This window comes from Carcharodon carcharias, chromosome 33 (genome assembly GCF_017639515.1).
Source record: "Carcharodon carcharias isolate sCarCar2 chromosome 33, sCarCar2.pri, whole genome shotgun sequence".
Lineage (NCBI taxonomy): Eukaryota > Metazoa > Chordata > Chondrichthyes > Lamniformes > Lamnidae > Carcharodon > Carcharodon carcharias.
The window spans coordinates 11,930,117-11,952,604 of NC_054499.1; the positions used below are offsets into that span (position 1 = coordinate 11,930,117).

General features: G+C 49.5%; 1 protein-coding gene across 1 annotated transcript in view; it reads left to right on the plus strand.

Moving 5' to 3' along the window:
* Positions 1-21,762, plus strand: part of LOC121272244 (serine protease 52-like) — a 29,000-nt gene extending 7,238 nt beyond the window's left edge. The window contains exons 4-7 of the mRNA XM_041178772.1: positions 10,869-11,055; positions 14,567-14,823; positions 16,180-16,313; positions 21,385-21,762. Coding sequence (XP_041034706.1) covers positions 10,869-11,055; positions 14,567-14,823; positions 16,180-16,313; positions 21,385-21,762 — 956 coding nt within the window. The remainder of the gene's footprint in view (positions 1-10,868; positions 11,056-14,566; positions 14,824-16,179; positions 16,314-21,384) is intronic.
* The last annotated feature ends 726 nt before the right edge of the window (positions 21,763-22,488 follow it).

Sequence of the window (22,488 nt, forward strand, 5' to 3'; positions counted from 1 at the left end):
TGCCCATCCCTAATTACCCCTTGAGAAGGTGGTGGTGAGTTGCCCTCTTGAACCACTGCAGCCCCTGTGGTGTAGGTACATCCACAGTGCTGTTAGGGAGGGAGTTTGACTCAGAGATAGTGAAGGAACAGCGATATATTTCCAAATCAGGATGGTCAGTGACTTGGAGGGGAACTTGCAGGTGGTGGTGTTCCCATGCGTCTGCTGCCCTTGTCCCTCTAGGTGGTAGTGGTGGGTTTGGAAGATGCTGTCTTAGGAGCCTTGATGAGTTCCTGCAGTGCATCTTGTAGATGGTACACACACTGCTGCCACTGTATGTCGGTGGCAGAGGGAGTGAATTTTTAGGTGGTGGATGGATACCAATCAAGCGGGGCTGCTTTGTCCTGGATGGTGTCGAGCTTCTTGAGTGTTGTGGGAGCTGCACTCATCCAGGCAAGTGGGGAGTATTCCATCACACTCCTGATTTATGCCTTGTAGATGGTGGACAGGCTTTGGGGAGTCAGGAGGTGAGTTACCACAGAATTCCCAGCCTCTGACCTGCTCTTGTAGCCACTGGACTTATATGGCTGGTCCAGTTCAGTTTCTGATCAATGGTAACCCCCAGGACATTGATAGTGGGGGATTCAGCGATGGTAATGCCATTGAATGTCAAGGTGTCGGAAATCTGAAATAAAAACGGAAAACACTCGGGCAGCCTCTGCATGAGCGAGAGAGAAACAGAGTTAACGTTTCAGGGTTGTCGACTCTTTCTCAGTATTCAAGAAAGATGGAAATGTGACAGCTTTAGTGCAAATGAAAGGGGAGGAAGGGCAGGAAAACAGCAAAAGGAAATATCTGTGATAGGTTGGAGGGCAGGAGAGCATAAATGACAAAAGGTTTCATGGTACAAGTGCTGAAGTGGGTGGTAATGTGTTTAGTAAAGCAACAAAAGATGTGCCCAGGAGCAATGGGTGTTCGGCTTCCCCAGAACCCAAATCACCGCGCACCCCCACACCCCTCGACCCCACCCCCGACACCGGAAGTAAAGTCAACAGAAAACCAACTCTCTACGTGCCAGCCCGCCCTGCAGCCAAAACATGCTGTGGGTGGGCTAGATCGGTGAACAGTGAGACCTCTGTCCCTCCCTCGGGTGGAAGTCCCGCCCTCGGGAGCCGTCCGCCAATCCGATTGGCCGGAAGCTCCACCCATCCCGGCAGCACCAGGGCCGGCTGAGTAGTGGGCACCGCGGGGAAGAAGGACGATCCTGGCTGCCCATGAGAGGGTGGAATCCCGGGGTTTTAGTTGGGGGGAGGAATCCCAGAGCCCAGGGCGGGGGGGGGAGTGGGGGTGGGGGGAGGGGGGGTGGTGGGGGGGGGGGGGGGGTGTGGGGGGGAGGGGGGGTGGTGGGGGGGGGGGTGGGGGGGGGAGAATTGGGCTGGGGGTGTTGGGCGGAGGGTGGGGGCAGGTTCTGTCGAGCAGGCAGATCGGGGAGGGGTGCGGGGCGGGGGAGGGGTGACATCTCGCTGGTGGGAGGGATGCCCCCAATGCGTGCAGGTCACCCCCCACAAGTTAGATGCCCCCCTTCCTTCCCATCCTTTCTCAAGTAAGCCTTCAAAAATGACCTGCCCTCTCCCACCCGATTGCCCATGCCGACTGTATTATGGTGTGGGCAGCGTATCATTCAGGTCAATAGTCTTGTTAATGAGCCTAAATGGCCCTTAATTATTCATTTGCCTATGGCGGTTGTGGCTCATTTGAGTGCCTGTCCACCTGGCGAATGATGGGGGTCAGCTTCGGGGGGCGAGCGAGAAGGAGGTGGGCCCACCACCTGGCCTACTTTACCTGCCCCCTCCCAGCCCACCAAAAACACACCCGGTGGGGACACATAAAATCCAGCCCCGGCTCCCTCCCGCTCCCCGCCCCGTCGCAAAGCGCCTCTCTTGCTCTTCCTCCAAGCTACCATAAACTTTTAAAGAACGGGAGAAGAGTGGGGCTGTTTCTTCCACAGCCCCGGCCAACATTCCTCCCTCAAGCAGCAGCTTAACCTAAAACCGATTATACAGAAATATACCGATGGGCATGTACGGGTGCCGGGTCATTCACCGGTAGATATACACACAGACACGATACGGAAAGACATGTGTAGTAATAGGAACAGGAGAGGCCATTCAGCCCCTCAAGCCTGTTCCACCATTCAACATGGCTTGTTGGAGGCCTAACTCCATATCCCTGCCTTTGCCTCATATCTATTATTGCCTTTGGCTATCAATCTCAAATTTAAAATTAATTGACCCAGCATCAATTACTGTTTTGAGAAAGAAGTTCCAGACTTCTACCCTTTGTGTTTAGAGGCTCTTTCATGGGATGTGGGCATCACAGGCAAGGTTAGCAATTCTTGCCCATCCTTCATCGCACTTGAACTGAGTGGCTTGGCAGGCTATTTCAGAGGGGCTGTTGAGAGACAGCCACATTGCTGTTGGTCTGGAGTGATGTGTAGGCCAGACTGGGTAAGGATGGCAGGTTTCCTTCCCTAAAAGGCATTAGGGAACCAGATGAGGTTTTAACAGCAATTAATGATAGTTTCATGGCTGCCATTACTGAGGATGAACTTTCAATTTCTTAATTGAACTTAAGACCCAGAAATTTATTAACTGAATTTAAGATTCACCAGCTACTATGGTGGGAGTTGAACCCATATCCACTCTAGCCTGGGTCTCTCGATTACTAGTCCACTAGGATTACCACTATGCCACTGTCTCTACATTAATGTGCCTCTGAATTTTGCTCCTGAGTCTGAATCTAATTTTTAAACCCTACCCCTTTAGTGCTGGTTCCCCCAACTTGTGGCAATAATTTCTCTCCCTCTACCCCATCAGCTCCCAGTGGAAGACTCTTCCCCTTTAATTAATTCGCTAGTCTTTTAATTGCAGCTGTCCTACTATTTATGCACCCCCCACCCATGACTCCCTAGAGTGATGTCTTTGAAGGGGAAGATAAACCAAGGCTTGGAAACTGTGGGGTGACAATTAAGCATCAACCTTTGAAGCTTTATTAACAGAAACATTCAAAAGAAGAGCAAAGGCTGTGTCTCTATTATTCATAGCTCTGTCTGTCCGCCAACCCTCCTTTTGACTTATTAACAGGGCTCAGCAGTTACTGAGGGAGCCATCTGGCAGATGAGATAAGTAACTGAGGCCCATCCCCCCCACCACCCCCACCTCCGTGCTGGTGTAAAGGTCAAAGACTGTTACAAGGAAGAAGTAGGGAACTGTCCGCTGGTCTCCTGGCACAGGATCAATCTCTTAATCACTGAAAAGCAGGATGGCCTGGCCGTTTATCACGTCGATGTGCGTGGGATCCTGCTGTGCCAAAATTGGTTGCTGCGTCGCCAACCCCCCCCCCCCCCCCATTCGTGGCAAGGGGGCTGCACTTCCAAAGAAAGGGAAATATGACCGTGCAGTACCTTGGGCCTCCCCGAGGTTGGGGAGGGTGCTATTTGAATGCAAGCCTCCCTTTTTTATTTCCTCGTATTGCGCTGGGCTAGTGACAGGTGGAGATAGCCAAAAGATGTCATAGACAAAAGGACAAAGAGGTGTTGAAGGTGGTGATATTATTTAAGGAATGTTGCATTTGTTCTGATGATGCCACTTTCAAAAACAGTTCCTCTGACATGTCCTCCTTCTTCCTTAACCGAGGTTTTCCACCCACGGTGGTTGACAGGGCCCTCAACCGTGCCTGGCCCATCTCCTGCGCATCCGCCCTCACACCTTCCTCTCCCTCCCAGAAACATGATAGGGTCCCCCTTGTCCTCACTTATCACCCCACCAGCCTCCGCATTCAAAGGATCATCCTCCACCATTTCCGCCAACTCCAGCATGATGCCACCACCAAACACATCTTCCCTTCGCCCCTCCTGGCGGTTTCCTGCAGGGATCATTCCCTCCGGGACACCCTGGTCCACTCCTCCTTCACTCCCTATACCTCAACCCCCTCCCACGGCACCTTCCCATGCAACTGCAGAAGATGCAACACCTGCCCCTTCACTTCCTCTCTCCTCACTGTCCAAGGGCCCAAACACACCTTTCAAGTGAAGCAGCATTTCACTTGCACTTCCCTCAATTTAGTCTACTGCATTTGCTGCTCCCAATGTGGTCTCCTCTACATTGGAGAGACCAAACGCAGACTGGGTGACCACTTTGCAGAACACGTTCGGTCTGTCCGCAAGCATCACCCAGACCTCCCTGTCGCTTGCCATTTCAACACTCCACCCTGCTCTTATGCCCACATGTCCGTCCATGGCCTGCTGCATTGTTCCAGTGAAGCTCAACGCAAACTGGAGGAACAGCACCTCATCTTCCAACTAGGCACTTGACAGCCTTCCGGACTGAATATTGAGTTCAACAATTTTAGATCATGAACTCTCTCCTCCATCCCCACCCTCTTTCCGATCCCCCTTTTTTCCAATAATTTATATAGATTTTTCTTTTCTCACCTATTTCCATTATTTTTAAATGTATTTCCATCCATTGTTTTATCTCTACCTTTTAGCCTATTTCAATCTCTTCCCCCCACCCCACCCTCACTAGGGCTATCTGTATCTTGCTCGTCCTGCTTTCTACCCTTAACGTCAGCTATTAGCACATTCTTTAGATAATATCATCACCTTCAACACCTCTTTGTCCTTTTGTCTGTGACATCTTTTGGTTATCTCCACCTATCACTGGCCCTCTATCCAGCTCTACTTATCCCACCCCCCTCAACCAGCATATATTTCACCTCTTTTCTATTTTTCCTTAGTTCTGTTGAAGAGTCATATGGTCTCGAAACGTTAACTGTGTTCCTCTCCGCAGATGCTGTCAGACCTGCTGAGTTTTTCCAGCTATTTTTATTATTGTTTTACATCAAAGCACCCACACCAGCTGGCTTTAACACAGACACAACCATAGACTAAACCTCTGCTTAAAAAAGATAATTTCCAATAACACCAACTACATGGGGAGTTGATGATGTAGTGATATTGTTGCTGGACCAGAAATCCAGGGTAATGCTCTGGGGACCTGGGTTCAAATCCCACCACAGCCAATAGTGGAATTTGAATTCAATTTTTAAAAAAAATCTGGAATTAAAAGCCTAATGATGACCTTGAAACCATTGTCAATTGTTGTAAAAACCCATCTGGTTCACTAATGCCCTTTAGGGAAAGAAATCTGTCATCTTTACCCAGTCAGACCCACAGCAATGTGGCTGACTCTTAAATGCCCTCTGAACTAGGGCAACTAGGGATGGCTAATAAATGCTGCCCTAGCCAATGACGCCCACATCCCATGAATGAATAAAAACAAAATAGTTTCATGACAACAGTGAGCTGGCCGAAAGAGTGGTGAAAATAGACTAATGGAATTTTTTTTAAATTCCTTCATGGAATGTGGGTGTCGCTGGCTGGGCCCAGCGTTTATTGCCCATCCCTAATTTCCCTTGAGAAGGTGGTGGTGAGCTGCCTTCTTGAACGGCTGCAGCCCATGTGGTATAGGTACACCCACTGTGCTGTTGGGGAGGGAGTTCCAGGATTTTGACCCAGCGACAGTGAAGGAACGGCCGATATATTTCCAGGTCAGGATGGTATGTGGCTTGGAAGGTGTTGTAAGATGTTGATTGTAGTTCACACAAAGAGGTTCTGTGTCTTGTATAGTTTACCAGTAAGTGTTTATTATATACAGAATAAGGTCTAAGTTAGAAGCCATCTCCATGCTTGCCTCTACCCTTGTCTCTGTCCAGTACAAGACTGCCCTCTCAAATGGGTCATGTGTTCATTTACATCACACTGTGGGCAGTACTGTACTCAGTCCCACATTAACCCTTTCTACTCTAAACCATTATACAAGAGAGGGGAAATTGCAAGGAGTGGTGTTCCCATGCATCTGATGCCTTCTAGGTGGTAGTGGTCGTGGGTTTGGAAGGCGCTGCCGAAAGGGCCTTGGTGAGTTTCTGCAGTGCATCTTGTAGATGGTACACACACTGCTGCCACTGTGTGTTGGTGGTGGAGGAAGTGAACGTTTGTGGATGTGGTGCCAATCAAATGAGCTGTTTTGTCCTGGATGGTGTCGAGCTTCTTAAGTGTTGTGGGAGCCACACTCATCCAGGCAAGTGAGGAGAATTCCATCACACTCCTGACTTGTACTCTGGGGAGTCAGGAGGTAAGTTTAGCCCTTATAACTAGGGTCTAGGGGATGAGTATACAAGGGGGTAGAAGTCATGCTTCAGCTGTACAAAGCCCTCATTTAGCCACACCAGGAGTTACTGTGGGCAGTTCTGGGCCCTACAACTTAGTAGTATTGGCCCTGGAAGGAGCTTTTTTAATTTATTCATTCATGGCTTGAGGGCATCACTGGCTAGGCCAGTATTTATTTCCCATTTCCTCAACCACATTGCTGTGGTCCAGAGTCACATGTAGGCCAGACCAGGTAAGGACAACAGATTTCCTTCCCTAAAGGGCATTCCTGAACCAGATGGGTTTTTACAACTATCGACAATGATTTCACGGTCGTCATCGTCAGACTTTTAATTGACTTGATTTTTATTGAATTCAAATTTTACCATCTATTATGGTGAGATTCGAACCCGGGTCCCCAGAGCATTACTCTGGGTCACTAGAATACCAGTCCAGTGACAATACCACCATTGCATGGTGAACAGGCTCGAGAGGCTGAATGGTCTTCTCCTGTCCCTGTCTGTGGTTCCATAATGTACCTGTGTGTGTGTATCTCTATTCATGTACATGCCCGTCAGTATATTTCTCTATAATCTGGTTTAGATTCATCTGCTGCTTGAGGGAGGAATGTTGGCCAGGACTGTGGAAGAAACTGCCCTACTCTTTTTCCATTTTTTTTAACTCATCATGGTGCGCCATTGACAAGTATTGCCCACCCCTAATTGCCCTCGAGGAGGTGGCAGTGAGCCACCTGCTTAGTGACTTGCTCGGCCATTTCAGGGAACAGTCAAGAGTCAACCACATTGCTGTGGGTCTGGAGTCACATGGAGGCCAGACTGGGTAAGGATGACAGATTTTTTATCCTAAAGGGACATTAGTGAACCCAGGTGGGGCATTTATGACAATTTAGTTGTTTTGTGGTCACCATCAAGGCTGAATAGCTTTTTACTCCAGATTTTATTTTGTTAATTGAACTTAAATTTCCCAGATGTTCTGATGGGATTTGAACACATGTCTCTGGATTCCTAGTCCAGTAACATAACCACCATGCCATTGAGCTCCAGGATAAAAGCGCCATGGCATCTTTTCTGTCAGCTTGTGTATGAATATCAGTTTGAGTCCATGTCTGTGTGTGTGTATGTGTGTGTGCGCGTGTGTGTATGTGCGTTTGTGCGTGCGTGTGTGTGTGCATGTTTGCGTGACTGTGTGTGCATGTGTGTGCATGTGCACGTGTTTCTGTGTGCGTACCTGTGTGCATGCGTGCATGACTGTGTGCATGTGTGCGTGCATGTGTGTGTGCATCTGCGTGTGTGTCTGTGTGCGTTTCTGTGTTTGTGCATGCGTGTGTGGCTGTGTGTTAAATGGCCTCTTGTTCCTACGTCCCTACACTGGAAGCAGATTTAATAGTGATTTTCGAAGGATAATTGGATGAATAAATGAAGGCGCTAACTTTACAGGGCTATGGAGAAAGAGCATTGAGAGAGTGGGATTAATTCGACAGCTTTACCAAATGGGGCAGCACAGGCATAACAGGCTGAATGGCCTCCGCCTGTGCTGTATGAGATGGGGGGCAGCCTGCAGTGTGACCCAGTGGCAGCTCTCAGTTTGTCCAGCAGAGGGAACCAGACGCCCAGCTCACTGATAGGAACACAAGCCGGGCCAGTTGTGTTTTAACGTGGATCTGAGAGACGCCTCTGAATTGTGCAGCCTCGCCAGTCAACACCCGAAAAGCAACTCAGACCCGCAAAGCAGTGACCAGTCAGATAAGGCGGGCAATTGTTGATTGGGATTCCAGAAAGGTCCCTCCAATTAATGTGCTTAATTATCAAACTGAGAATACCACCGACAGAGAAAGGGTCCATTTCTCTGGCCTTTCGCAACCTCAGGACATCCCAGGGCACTTTGCGGACGGACGGTAGCGCCTCTGACAGTGCTGCACCCCCTCAGCGCCGGCGCCAGAGGCAGCGTCAGCCGAGATTGTGCCAGCTCAAGGCTTCGGAGTGGGACTCAAGCCCACAACCGCCGGACTCAGAGGGCAGAATTTTTCCTATGATGGGAGCGGGCAGGGGGGGCGGGCACAGAACCAACCTCCGCCCGCGGTCGGCTCCACGCGGCTGTAGCACTCGACGCTACCTGTGCGGGCGGGGGTGGGGGTGGGGGTGGGGGAGGGGAGGAGGGAGAGCATGCCTGGCGCACAGTTCACGCAGAAGACCTGCCTCAGGGGGATTGAATCGATGTTTAAACAAAGCGAACGAAAGGTTTGAAAATGTATTCAAACATGGCCCCTTGTACGTGACTGTGGTCACTTGAGATGGGGCGTGCTTTTATATTTATGAAAATGTGCTTATTTATTTAATAAAAGCTTCATTCGCCCATGGATGAGGTTTCCTAAAAAAAAACGTAAAGGCCGCCTGGGCCTTTCACCCGATCGCCAACCTCAAGGTCGGGGGTCAGTGCTCACAAGCACTTCAATTACTTTCTTCGTGGCCTCAACAGGCCCCGGTACATTTCGGCCAGTGGGCGGCCGATTCCGTCTGGGGATGGGTCATGCCACTGGACTTTTTATCGGTTCATTCGTGTCAAGTGGGCCTCGCTGGCTGGGCCAGCACCTTATTGCCGCCCATCCCTAGTTGCCCCTTGAGAAGGTGGTGGGGGGGTGGGGGGTGGGGTTTGGTGAGCTTCCTTCCTGAACTGCTGCTGCAGTCCCTGTAATCCGGAGGCCCAGGCTGAGACTCTGGGGACACGGGTTCAAATCCCGCCACGGCAGCTGGTGGAATTTCGATTCGGTTAATAAAACATCTGGAATTGAAAGCCAGTCTCAGTAACGGGGACCGTGAAACCATCATTGGCCGTTGTAAAAACCCATCTGGTTCACAAATGCCTTTGAGGGAAGGAAACCTGCTGTCCTTACTCAGTCCGGCCTACGTGTGACTCCAGACCCACAGCAAAGTGGTTGACTCTTAACTGTGTCCCTCTGAAATGGCCGAGCAAAGCCACTCAGTCCAAGGGCAATTATGAACATGTGAAATAGGAGCAGGAGTAGGCCATCCGGCCCCTCGAGCCTGCTCCGCCATTCAACAAGATCATGGCTGACCCTGTTTGCGTTTCGATTTCCACATTTCCCATCTAACCCCGATAACTTTTGACCCCCTTGCCTAACTAGAATCTATCTACCTCGGCCTTAAAGATATTCACTGACCCCCGCCTACACCGCCTTCTGAGGCAGAGAGTTCCAAAGTCGCGCATCCCTCTGAGAGAAAAAAAAATCTCTCCTCATCTCTAAGGGTTGACCCCTAATTTGAAAACAGTGCCCCCTAGTCCTGGACTCACCCTCAAGAGGAAACATCCTTTCCACGTCCACCTGGTTAAGACCTTGTGAGGATGGGCAACAAATGCTGGCCTTGCCACTGATGCCCACATCCCCATGAAAGAGAAAAAAAAAAGCCCCCTGAGCACCTTCAGGGCACTGAGGCCAATTCCAGTGAGCCCGCTTTCTCCTACACCCCAACCCAACTAAAATGGCCACTTATCATGCCTCCCAGCGGGCCCGGCTTTTAAAGGGACGGACAGACAGGAAATGAGAATTTAATCAGGAAATGAGAACTGAAGGTAGGTCCAGTCCGAGCCACAGCACCGCACAGGGACAAGGAAGCAGGTCCCAAAATCCACCCCAGCAGCCAGGAAGGAACCAGGCACACCAGAGCCATTCCTCCACCCCAGAGTCTGAGCTGCTATGGCAACATGCACATTACAGTCTAGAACTGTGGACAGCAACAGTAGAGGCTCCAACCTTCTTGGCTGACCAAGGCATCTCTCCTGCTCTTACCCACCTGCTATTGGCAGGTGTTGGAAGGATTTGCAGGTCAATCATCATCAGCCCGTTTGGCCAAGTGCTGAAGTGGGATGTGAACCTGGAGTTTCTGGCTCAGAGGCCATGACATAATCCACTTGCGCCACAAGACCTCCTCGCATCTACGATCGTCACTAGTGAGCCCAATCAGGAATTCAGGAGAAACCTCTTTACCTAGGGAGTAGTGAGGATGTGGAACTTGCTCCCACAGGGAGTGGTTGAGGTGAATAGTGTTGATACATTTAAGGGGAAGCTGGATAAACACACGAGGGAGAAAGAAATGGAAGGGTATAGTGATAGGGCGAGATGAAGAGGGGGTGGAAGGGCCTTATATGGAGCCTAAACAGCAACCTGGGCCAGATGGGCTGAATGGCCTGTGTCTATGTACTTCATTCTCATCCTTGTTCTCACCTTTGTGTTCAAAACCGTCAATGGTTTCATCCACTCCCTATCTCTGTAATCTCCTCCAGCCCCACAACCCTCTGAGATCCCTGCGCTCCTCCAATTCTGGCCACTCGTCCATTCCTAACTCTAACCTCAACGCCATTGGCGGCCTTGCCTTCAGCTGCCTGCACCCCAAACCCTGGAATTCCCTCCCTAAACCTCTCCAGCTCTCTATCGCTCTCTCCTCCTTTACAACGCTCCTTAAAACCTCCCTCTTTGACCAAGCTTTTGGTCAGCTGACCTAATATCTCCTCCACCTGTGGCTCACGGTCGAATTTTGTTTTATTTGCCCCTCTGAAGCCCCTTGGGATGTTTCATTACTTTAGAGGCGCCGCCTAAGGATAAGTTGCTATTGTTGTTGTATTTAATGAGCTTGTGTGGTTTTAGGCTGCAGAGGTCGATCCCAATACAGACAGAAACGCCTGGAGTCGCAGATCATTGGAGGGAGCAACACCAAGCCAGGGGATTGGCCCTGGCAAGTGAGTCTCCGGAAAGGTGGGGTTCACATCTGCGGGGGATCAATTCTCAGCCAGTGGTGGGTATTAACAGCAGCACACTGTGTCCAAAGATCGAGGTAAGCTCAAGGTGGGACCAAAGATTTAAATCAAAAAATACCTGCGAGTAGGATTCTCAGGGAGATATCTGTATATTGACTGGTGTCTCTCAGTCCCCTCTCTCTCTCAGGGAGATATCTGTACACTGACTGGTGTCTCTCAGTCTCCTCTCTCTCTCAGGGAGATATCTGTACACTGACTGGTGTCTCTCAGTCCCCTATCTGTCAGGGAGTTTTCTGTACACTGACTGGTGTCTCTCAGTCCCCTCTCTCTCTCAGGGAGATATCTGTACACTGACTGGTGTCTCTCAGTCCCCTATCTGTCAGGGAGATATCTGTACACTGACTGGTGTCTCTCTGCCCCTCTCTCTCTCAGGGAGATATCTGTACATTGACTGGTGTCTCTCAGTCCCTCTCTCTCTCAGGGAGATATCTGTACACTGACTGGTGTCTCTCAGTCTCTCTCTTTCAGGGAGATATCTGTACACTGACTGGTGTCTCTCAGTCCCTCTCTCTCTCAGGGAGATATCTGTACACTGACTGGTGTCTCCCTGCCCCTCTCTCTCTCAGGGAGATATCTGTACACTGAATGGTATCTCTCTGCCCCTCTCTCTCTCAGGGAGATATCTGTACACTGACTGGTATATCTCAGTCGCCCCTCTCTCAGGGAGATATCTGTACACTGGTATCTCTCAGTCCCTCTCTCTGTCTCAGGGAGATATCTGTACACTGCCTGGTGTCTCTCAGTCCCTCTCTCTCTCAGGGAGATATCTGTACACTGTCTGGTATCTCTCAGTCCCCTCTCTCTCAGGAAGATATCTGTACACTGACTGGTATCTCTCAGTCCCTCTCTCTCAGGAAGATATCTGTACACTGACTGGTGTCTCTCAGTCCCTCTCTCTCAGGGAGATATCTGTACACTGACTGGTGTCTCTCAGTCTGGGCCAGTGAGATTATTCACCATCCATACACCAAAATTAAGTTTCAAAAATGTATTTTCTACATTAGATGAATAAAAATTCTGCATTTATATTATAGATTAATCTTATATGTAAAAGGGGGAATATTATGATACTGATTGTACACTCTCATTGGCTACACTTTTCACAAGATACATCCTAGATGAACTGCACACTATGATATAGCTCCCATGACGTGATAGCGTGTGCACCTGTAGCAGTTACCAGATGATTTTATGCACAATTTACAGAATCAATATTCATTACGATCGAATGGGCTACTTTAAATTACATTCGTTGATACTGTTTACCTGGTTTTCAGCTTTGGAATAGCCGTGTACATGCACAAATTTCTAAAACTGTCGTGTAACAAAACGTGGAAGATAATGTGACATTTTTGGAAAGACTGAAATGTAAATCCATGGAAATCTCGATGTTTGCCAGGATATGTGGCTGTATTTCAGTAGGTCTGGATCTATCGCTCCCACTGCTGCAACCTGTTTGTTTATTGATGTAATTTCATGAATAGACAGGAAACTTTTAAACAACAAAAAAGTTCACCTTAACTTTTAATCTTTCATTTTCTAACTGATTTTTATCCAATGCATCCAAAAGTCGAAAACACCACACTTACATAACGTTCATGTTTGAGTGTCATTATTTAAACTTCTGAATGAAATATTGATTTGAATTCCACCTGTAAGACTGGGTAGTTGGCTCATGGACACTCGGGTGAGGAGTGACAGGAAGATGTAACCTCCCCGACAAATACAGCTTTGCTATATTTTCAAGCACAATTCTAATGTTTTTAAAGAATAACTTTCTTTGCTTAAGAAACCAGTAGTGAAGGAATCCAGCTACATTTAGAGCAATCTGTACACTGACCAGTGTCTCCCCGGCCCTCTCTCTCAGTGAGATATCTGTACACTGACTGGTGTCTCTCAGTCCCCTCTCTCTCTCAGGGAGATATCTGTACACTGCCTGGTGTCTCTCAGTCCCTCTCTCTCAGGGAGATATCTGTACACTGACTGGTGTCTCTCAGTCCCCTCTCTCTCAGGGAGATATCTGTACACTGCCTGGTATCTCTCAGTCCCTCTCTCTCAGGGAGATGTCTGTACACTGACTGGTGTCTCTCAGTCCCCTCTCTCTCTCAGGGAGATATCTGTACACTGACTGGTGTCTCTCAGTCCCCTCTCTCTCAGGGAGATATCTGTATACTGACTGGTGTCTCTCAGTCCCCTCTCTCTCTCAGGGAGATATCTGTACACTGTCTGGTGTCTCTCAGTCCCTCTCTCTCAGGGAGATATCTGTACACTGACTGGTGTCTCTCAGTCCCCTCTCTCTCTCAGGGAGATCTCTGTACACTGACTGGTGTCTCTCAGTCCCCGGTCCTCTCTCTCTCTCAGGGAGATATCTGTACACTGCCTGGTGTCTCTCGGTCCCTCTCTCTCAGTGAGATTTCTGTACACTGACTGGTATCTCTCAGTCCCCTCTTTCTCAGGGAGATATCTATACACTGACCAGTGTCTCTCAGTCCCTCTCTCTCTCAGGGAGATATCTGTACACTGCCTGGTATCTCTCAGTCCTCTCTCTCTCAGGGAGATATCTGTACACTGACTGGTGTCTCTCAGTCCCCTCTCTCTCTCAGGGAGATATCTGTACACTGTCTGGTGTCTCTCAGTCCCTCTCTCTCAGGGAGATATCTGTACACTGACTGATGTCTCTCAGTCCCCTCTCTCTCTCAGGGAGATCTCTGTACACTGACTGGTGTCTCTCAGTCCCCGGTCCTCTCTCTCTCTCAGGGAGATATCTGTACACTGCCTGGTGTCTCTCGGTCCCTCTCTCTCAGTGAGATTTCTGTACACTGACTGGTGTCTCTCAATCCCCTCTCTCTCAGGGAGATATCTGTACACTGTTTGGTGTCTCTCAGTCCCCTCTCTCTCTCAGGGAGATATCTGTACACTGTCTGGTGTCTCTCAGTCCCTCTCTCTCAGGGAGATATCTGTACACTGACTGGTGTCTCTCAATCCCCTCTCTCTCAGGGAGATATCTGTACACTGTCTGGTGTCTCTCAGTCCCCTCTCTCTCTCTCAGGGATATTTCTGTACACTGAATGGTGTCTCCCAGTCCCCTCCCTTAGGGAGATATACACCCTGCATTATCTCAGCCCTTGGCCCAATCAGTTTTCCATGGGGTCCCCCTTATGCTCTTCCACCAGGACATCTCATCTCACTGAGTCTCCTAGCCTTCACACTTACACAAGGGCCCATTAGCACAAAGGAAGCAGATGTCCCGACATGGAGACTTCCTGGGCCCCCTACATCACTGGCATTGTTTGTGACAGAGAGAGATTCCACGTGCCCCTCCCCAGCACCACCCCCACTAACATGGACAATGGTAGCTCCCATAGAAGGCCTGAGCCTGTGTAGATTTGGGCCTCTGGGGCTCTTAATTGAGGATGCAGCACTTGACTGATGTATTGGAGTTGAGCCAGAGGCTGGAGCTATCTTGGAAAGGGGGGTGGGGGGGGGGGGGTGGGTCGGATAGAAACTAATGGAGTTGTTTACTCGCAGAGCTGAACAAATCTCGGTGGAAACCGGAACAATAGAACTGGGAAACCGTAACGCACAGAGATACCAGGTGGCTGAGATCATTATCCACAAACAATACAACCATTCGACTTTTGACAACGACATCAGCATGCTCCAGCTGAAGACATCCATCGCCTTCAGCGGTGACCAGATGCCTGTTCTTCTGCCTCTCAGCGACAGTTTTGACATCAAGGCCTGGGCACCCTGCTTCGTCATTGGCTGGGGCACAACACGACATGGTGAGGCACTGGTGCAACCTATCACAGACAGGTATCAGGTTCAGGGAACCATGGCGGGTTTGGAAGCGGAGATTACATAATCGGGCGCAATGGCAGCAGGTGTGGAGCCCAATTAAGCCCAGGGTCGGCCAGTCTGCCTAGCCGCCAATTGAGGCCTGTAGGTGGGCAATTAATGTCCAGTTGAGGGCCTCATCTCGCCACCACTGGTATGAACCCAGTGGGCAGGGGATGCGCTCGCCTTACAGGCTGCCAGATAAACCCTGGCATATTTGCTTGCGGGTTCCGGGCAGGTACCCCTCATTCAAAGGCGCCTGATGTCCAGTCGCAGGACCTCGCACTGGAAAGGGCGCGCCCACTGAAAGCTAACCCCCCCTGCCCTTGAAGCTGACGCCCCTCACCCAGGACCACCGCCACCACCACCCCCACCCCATCCCCATCACGTGATCTCTCTCTCTCTCTCCCGGCATCACTCACCTGTGGCCTGGTCCCTCCTGGACCCAAGGCCTCAAGTGGTGTATTGTCGGCAGCGGCTACCACCTTACTGATGGCGCTAATGAGCACAGAGGAGCTGCAGGCCTCTTAAGGCCTGGTGGGCCTTCTTGAAAATAGGTGACGGAGGGATCTCGCCGGCGCTCCAGCCGGCAGCCAAGACCCCGGTCAGTCCACAAGACTCCACCCACAGTCTAGGTTACAGACTGGAATCTAATCGAGGGGTTCAGGGGTTTATATATAGAATAACAGATACCCTGGAGTGAGTTACAGACTCGAATCTAATCGAGGGGTTCGGGTGGTTTATATATAGAATAACATATACCCGGGAGTGAATTACAGACTGGAATCTAATCGAGGATTTGGGTGGTTTATATATAGAATAACAGATACCTGGGAGTGAGTTACAGGCTGGAATCTAATCGAGGGGTTCGGGGTGGTTTATATATAGAGTAACAGTTACCCGGGAGTGAGTTACAGGCTGGAATCTAGTCGAGGGGCTCGTGGGTTTATATCCTCTCCATTGTTCTATGCCCTCACTTTGTTCCTCCTCCTCCCCCTCCCCATTTCCCCTCTGCCCCCTCCTCATTTTCTCTCTACTCCAACTTCGTTATCCCCTATCCCTTTCCCACTCCACCCTCTTTCCCTTTCCCCTACCCAGTCCTCCTGCTTGCTATTTCTCCTTCCCCCTCCACCCCTTTCTCGTCCCTCTCACCCTTGTCCCCCCCACCAACTCCTCATCCCCTCTCCTCCTCCCGCTCTCATTTCTCTTCCTCACCCCCACCTTTTCACGCTCCCCCTCCCTGAGTTCACTCGCCTCGGGTTTTGAACCGACGCAGTCAGCCTGAGACCGATCCCTTTCCTCAGAGAAGCGGCCAGTCATCCTGCAAGAAGTGGAGGTGGAGTTGATCGACTGGCACAGCTGCCGGAAATGGGTGGTGGGCCTCACGAGCAACATGCTGTGCGCCGGCTATGAGGAAGGAGGTCGAGATGCCTGCCAGGTAACATCTGTGTTTTGGGGATGTTCGGTGGGTGGGAGGTGTGGTTACAGTGTCTGGGGTGAAGTGGTGAGGTGGTCTCCATCGCGAGGGGACTTGAGAACAGGAGTAAAGATGTCTTTGCTTCACTGTCTCCCCTGTCGCTGGGTCAAAATCCTCCCTCCCTAACAGCACAGTGGGTGTACATACACCACATGGGCTGCAGCAGCTCAAGAAGGCGGCTCACCACCACCTTCTCAAGGGGCAATTAGGGATGGGCAATAAATGCTGGCCCAGCTAGCAGTGCCCATGCCCCATGAATACATTTTTTTTAATTGTATAGAGCCTTGGTGAGACTGCACCTGGAGTATTTTGTGCAGTTTTGGCCTCCTTATCTAAGGAAGAATATACTTGCCATTGAGGGGGTACAATGGAAGTTCACCAGACTTTTTTTTTTATTCGTTCACAGGATGCAGACTTTGCTGGCGAGGTCAGCATTTATTGCCCATCCCTAATTGCCCTTGCTCAGTAGACATTTAAGACTCAATCACATTATTGTAGATCTGGAGTCACATGTAGGCCAGTCCAGGCAGCAGATTTCCTTCCCTAATGGGCATTAGTGAACCAGATGAGTTTTTACGACAATTGACAATGGTTTCATGGTCGTCATTAGACTTAATTCCAGATATTTTTTTTTAATTGAATTCAAGTTCCACCATCGTGCCATGGTGGGATTTGAACCCAGTTCCCCACAGCATTATCCTGAGGCTTTGAATTACCAGTCCAGTGAGAATATCACTATGTCACCACCTCCCCTAAATTGTTTCCTGGGACGGCAGGAATGTCTGATAAGGAGAGATTGATGGAACTGGCCCTGTGTTCTCTGTAGTTTCAAAGAATGAAAGGTGATCCCATTGAAATGTACAAAATTCTCGCAGGGCGTGACAGGGTAGATGTGGATAGGATGTTTCCTCTGGCTGGTGAATCTAGAACCAGGGGACACTGTCTCAGACTAAGGGGCAAACCATTTAAGACTGAGATGAGTAGGAATTTCTTCACTCTGAGGATGGCGAATCCTTGGAATTCTCTACCCCAGGGGGCTGTGGAAGCTCAATCATTGAGCATGTTCAAGACTGAGATCGATAGATTTCTGGATACGGATGACTCCAAGTTAATGGGGATAGTGGAAAAAATGCTGTAGAGATAGATGGTCAGCTATGATCTGTCTGAATGGCGGAGCAGGCTTGATGGGCTGAATGGCCTACACCTGTTCCTATATTCCTATCACAGGTACAGGGGGAGGCCATTCAGCCCCTCAAACCTGCTCTGCCATTCAATGAGATCATGGCTGATCTGCGACCCAAATCCATTTCCCCATCTTTGCCTCATATCCCTCGACATTTGATTAGCAAAAATCTTTAATTCCCAAACTTGAAGTTAACAACTGATTGAGTCCCATCTCTCAATGTTTTAGATGGACAGCCAGCAGAGTTTAACTGGGCCTCATGACTGGCACAGAAAGGTATCCAAATGAACATGGCCTCATCCTTTTTTACTCGTTCATGGGATGTGGGCCTCGCTGGCTGAGCCAGCATTTATTGCCCATCCCTAATTGCCCTTGAGAAGGTGGTGGTGAGCTGCTGCCTTCCTGAACTGCTGCAGTCCATCCGGTGTAGGTACACCCACTGTGCTGTAAGGGAGGGAGCTCCAGGATTTTGACCCAGCGACAGTGAAGGAACGGCCGATATATTCTAAACTCCAGTGAACACAGGCCTAGTCGGCCCAATCCCTCCTCATACGACAATCCTGCCATCCCAGGAATCAATTTGGTGAACCTTCACTGCACTCCCTCTATGGCAAGTATATCCTTCCTCGGATAAGGCTGCAAAAACAATACTCCAGGTGTGGTCTCCCTGTACAGCTGCAGTAAGACATCCTTGCTCCTGGAGTAGCAGTGCCCTTAATGAAAGCCAGCATATCATTTGCCTTCTTAACTGCTTGCTGTGCCTGCATGCTTGCTTTCAGTGCCTGGTGTACAAGGACACCCAGGTCCCTTTGTACCTCAACGTTTCCCAATCAAACATTTCCCAACTAGGAATCAAACTCTTGTCTTTTCTCTGAATTTCCTTTGATGCTTAAACCTTGGCGACAGTTCACAGTCCTCAAACTGCAATCGGACCTCGGCACTATACAGCTTAGTAAAGAAGGATCCATCAAGTGCCTGTGGAGATATATCCCCCCACCACCCCCCCACCTCGCCCCACCCCCGCCAAATGAAAAAAACACCCACCCTCCTGCCCCTCGCACTCCCTCCAGCAGCAGAGATCAGGAGAAGAGTAGGAAAGATATACTGGCACTGGAGGCAGTCCGGAGAAGGTTCACTAGGTTGATCCCAGGGATGGAAGGATTTTCTTATGAGGAGAGGTTGAGTTGGTTGGACCTGTACTCATTGGAGTTTAGAAGAATGAGAGGTGACCTTATTGAAACATATAGGGTTCTTAGGGGGCTTGATAAGGTGCAGTGCAGGAGGAGACTTATCAAACCAAAATTGACAACGAGACAAAGGGGCAAGGACAACTCAGGTGACCAAGAGCTTGGTCAAAGCGGTAGGTTTTAAGGAGCGGCTTAAAGGAGGAGAGAGAGGTTTAGGGAGGGAATTCCAGAGCTTAGGACCCAGGCAGCTGAAGGCACGGGCACCCATTAAGGAGCATTGGAACTCAGGGGTACACAAGGGACCAGAAATGGAGGAGCTAATATTTTGGAGAGTTGTTGGGCTGGGGGAGATTAGAAAGATCGGAAAAGGGGCGAGACCATGGAGGTATTTGAAATCAAAGGTGAGATCTTTAAAATGGAGGCATTGCAGGACTGGGAGCCAATGTAGATGGGGCCTGGTGCAAGGCAGGATACAGGCAGAAGAGTTTTGGATGAGCTCGAGTTTATTGAAGGTGGAAGAGCCTGGATGGAATTGGAATAGTCCAGTCTAGAGGTAACAAAGGCATAGACGTGGGTTAGAGCAGAGGAGATTGTTATAAATATCTAGTTCATGATTTAATGTAGTATTTTAGAGAGAATTTTTAGTTCTGGGAAGATTAAAACCTGACTGCAGAAAATGGAATAAATGCAACCAAAGCAGCTTAAAGTCTATTACACTTAAAAGGTTGGGGCCATGTTGTTAAGGGGTTAACAGCTAGAAAGGTCAGATCGTAAACTAGTCAGTGGGCTTACTTAGCTAGAGATTTGGAGATGTGGGGTCTACACTGTTTGCAAAGAAATGCAGCTCAGAGAGTTGTTTCACTTTGGGAGTTAGAGCCACAATTAAACGTTTAAAAGTGAATCCTACACGGCTATGTCATCACAGAGATGGGTGGAGCTTAAGAAAGTTCTAGGGTTTCAGCTTATCTGTGTATTTCCCGGGGGAGTGAGTGTTCTGCATCAGGGGAAAAGGCTATAAACTGAAGAGGTGCTGCAGTTAGCAGGGCCCAGGCAGCCAGAGTGTTGCTGTTAGCTGGCTCTGTGCAATTAGGGCACAGGAGAAGCCTCGGGGAGCTGAGAAGGTGGCAGACAGTCACTGTCTCCTTGCTAGAAAGGGTTGGGGCTCAGGAGAAGCCCTGGGAGCCATTTACATCTTGGTGTAGCTGGGGAGGTTGGAACTTGGTGAAATCCAGGGGTCGTGCCAGCCCAGTGAAGCTAGCCGGCCATTAAAGAGCTGAAACTGCGCCAGTGAGCAGAGGCTGGAGTGCAGACCCAGAAATCCAGGGGAACGGGTCATCAGGAGGTGAGATTGAAACCCTGGGAGGCGTGCAGTCATTGAGGTGGTCCGAGTCAGAGCAGTTTCGAAGGAGTTCAGAGGCCTGATCTTCAAAAGTGGAAAGTTTGGGGCCCCTCATGAAGGAGACAGAGTGTCAACGAGATTGATCGACTCAGTGTTTACTGATGTCTGGGTGGATTGCTGAGAAATCCATGGGATCTGTCTGGTTGCATTTGCTATTTATTGAGCAGCGTGGTGTGTTCAACCACAGTTTGCCTGTGAATTCACACGTACCTCATATACTCTAACATTCAGGGTTAATAAGATAGATATTGTAAATCCTTTTATTTTTCTGACCTTGTCGAGTAAAGTGTTATTTTTGTTTGGTCAAAGCCCCTGGAATTGCATTGGCTTCATCCTCTTAGCAAGAGCCTTGAATCTAAAACTTGGTCTGCTTTAAACAAAATGTTATTGGTCCCTGACCAGATCTTGTCAAAAACGTGGGCATCTGGTCCAGGATCATATCATGCTAAAGAACATAAGAACACAAGAGATAAGAACGGGAGTCCATTCATCCCATCGAGCCTGCTCTGCCATCCAATACAATCAGTGTTGATCTTTGGCTTCAACTTCTCTTTCTTGCCCACTCCCCATATCCCTCGATTCCCTGAGGGACTAAACATCTGTCGATCCCAACCTTAAATGTGTTCAATGATCCACAACCCTCTAGGGGTAGAGAATACCAATGATTCACAACCCTTTGAGTGAAGAAACTTCTCCTCATCTCAGTCCTAAATGATCGTCCACCTATCCCGAGACAGTGCCCCTAGATGTTCTGGATTCCCCAGCCAGGGGAAACAATCTCTCGGATTTTGCCCCCTTCCAAACCCCTTCAGAATCCTGTATGTTTCAATGAGATCGCCTCTCATTCTTCTAAACTCCAGGGAATATAGGCCCAATTTACTCAGCCTCTAATTAGAGGATAAGCCCCTCATCCCAGGGATTAATCTATAGCGAACATTCGCTGTACCACCTCCAGTGCAAGTATATCCCTCTTTAAACACAGAGACTGAAACTGCGCACAGTATTCCAAGTGTGGTCTCACGAAAGCCCTGTACAGTTGTGGCAAGACTTCCTTATTCCTATACCCCAATCCCATTACAATGAAAGCCATTGACTTCCTAATTCCTTGCTGTACCTGTACGCTAAGCTTCAGAGGAGGAGGAAGGGGCAGAGATGGGTGAAGTGGCAGAGCTGGAAGGAGTGTGGCTTCGGGGAATGCAAAGGCAATATGATTGAGAGGTTTTCCACAATGCAAACTCCAAGTGACATGTGCTTCCCTCGCAGGGAGACAGCGGGGGTCCCTTGATGTGTGAGTGCATGGACTCGGAGGCCTGGATCCAGATTGGGATTGTGAGCTGGGGCAACGGATGCGGGGAATCCCACAGCCCCGGAGTGTACACCCTTCTTTCAAACTACATCGAGTGGCTGGAAGCCATGGCTGAACAGACCGAGAAGCCCTACCTCTCGAGCAGGGGCACTTCATCCGGGTCATCGGGGCAACAGAACAGAAACTCATCGTCTCAAATTCCATTCCCCTTCCAGCAACTGTCGGACCAGGATGTGACTCAACCATCCGACACCTCCAGTACCATCCTGGGCAATGCATTTCTCTCAATCATTACCTTTACGTGGAGAATCCTATTCAGTGAGATTGATAAATAAACTAAATAATATTTACAAAGGATGATGAACTGACTGAGTTACATGGAAGTGTAAGCTCCCTTTACACTGCCCCCATCGAACACTCCCAGGGCAGGTACAGCACAGGGTTAGATACAGAGTAAAGCTCCCTCTACACTGTCCCCATCAAACACTCCCAGGACAGGTACAGCACGGGGTTAGATACAGAGTAAAGCTCCCTCTACACTGTCCCCATCAAACACTCCCAGGACAGGTACAGCACGGGGTTAGATACAGAGTAAAACTCCCTCTACACTGTCCCCATCAAACACTCCCAGGACAGGTACAGCACGGGGTTAGATACAGAGTAAAGCTCTCTCTACACTGTCCCCATCAAACACTCCCAGGACAGGTACAGCACGGGGTTAGATACAGAGTAAAGCTCCCTCTACACTGTCCCCATCAAACACTCCCAGGACAGGTACAGCACGGGGTTAGATACAGAGTAAAGCTCCCTCTCCACTGTCCCCATCAAACATTCCCAGGACAGGTACAGCACCGGGTTAGATACAGAGTAAAGCTCTCTCTACACTGTCCCCATCAAACACTCCCAGGACAGGTACAGCACGGGGTTAGATACAGAGTAAAGCTCTCTCTACACTGTCCCCATCAAACACTCCCAGGACAGGTACAGCACGGGGTTAGATACAAAGTAAAGCTCCCTCTACACTGTCCCCATCAAACACTCCCAGGACAGGTACAGCACGG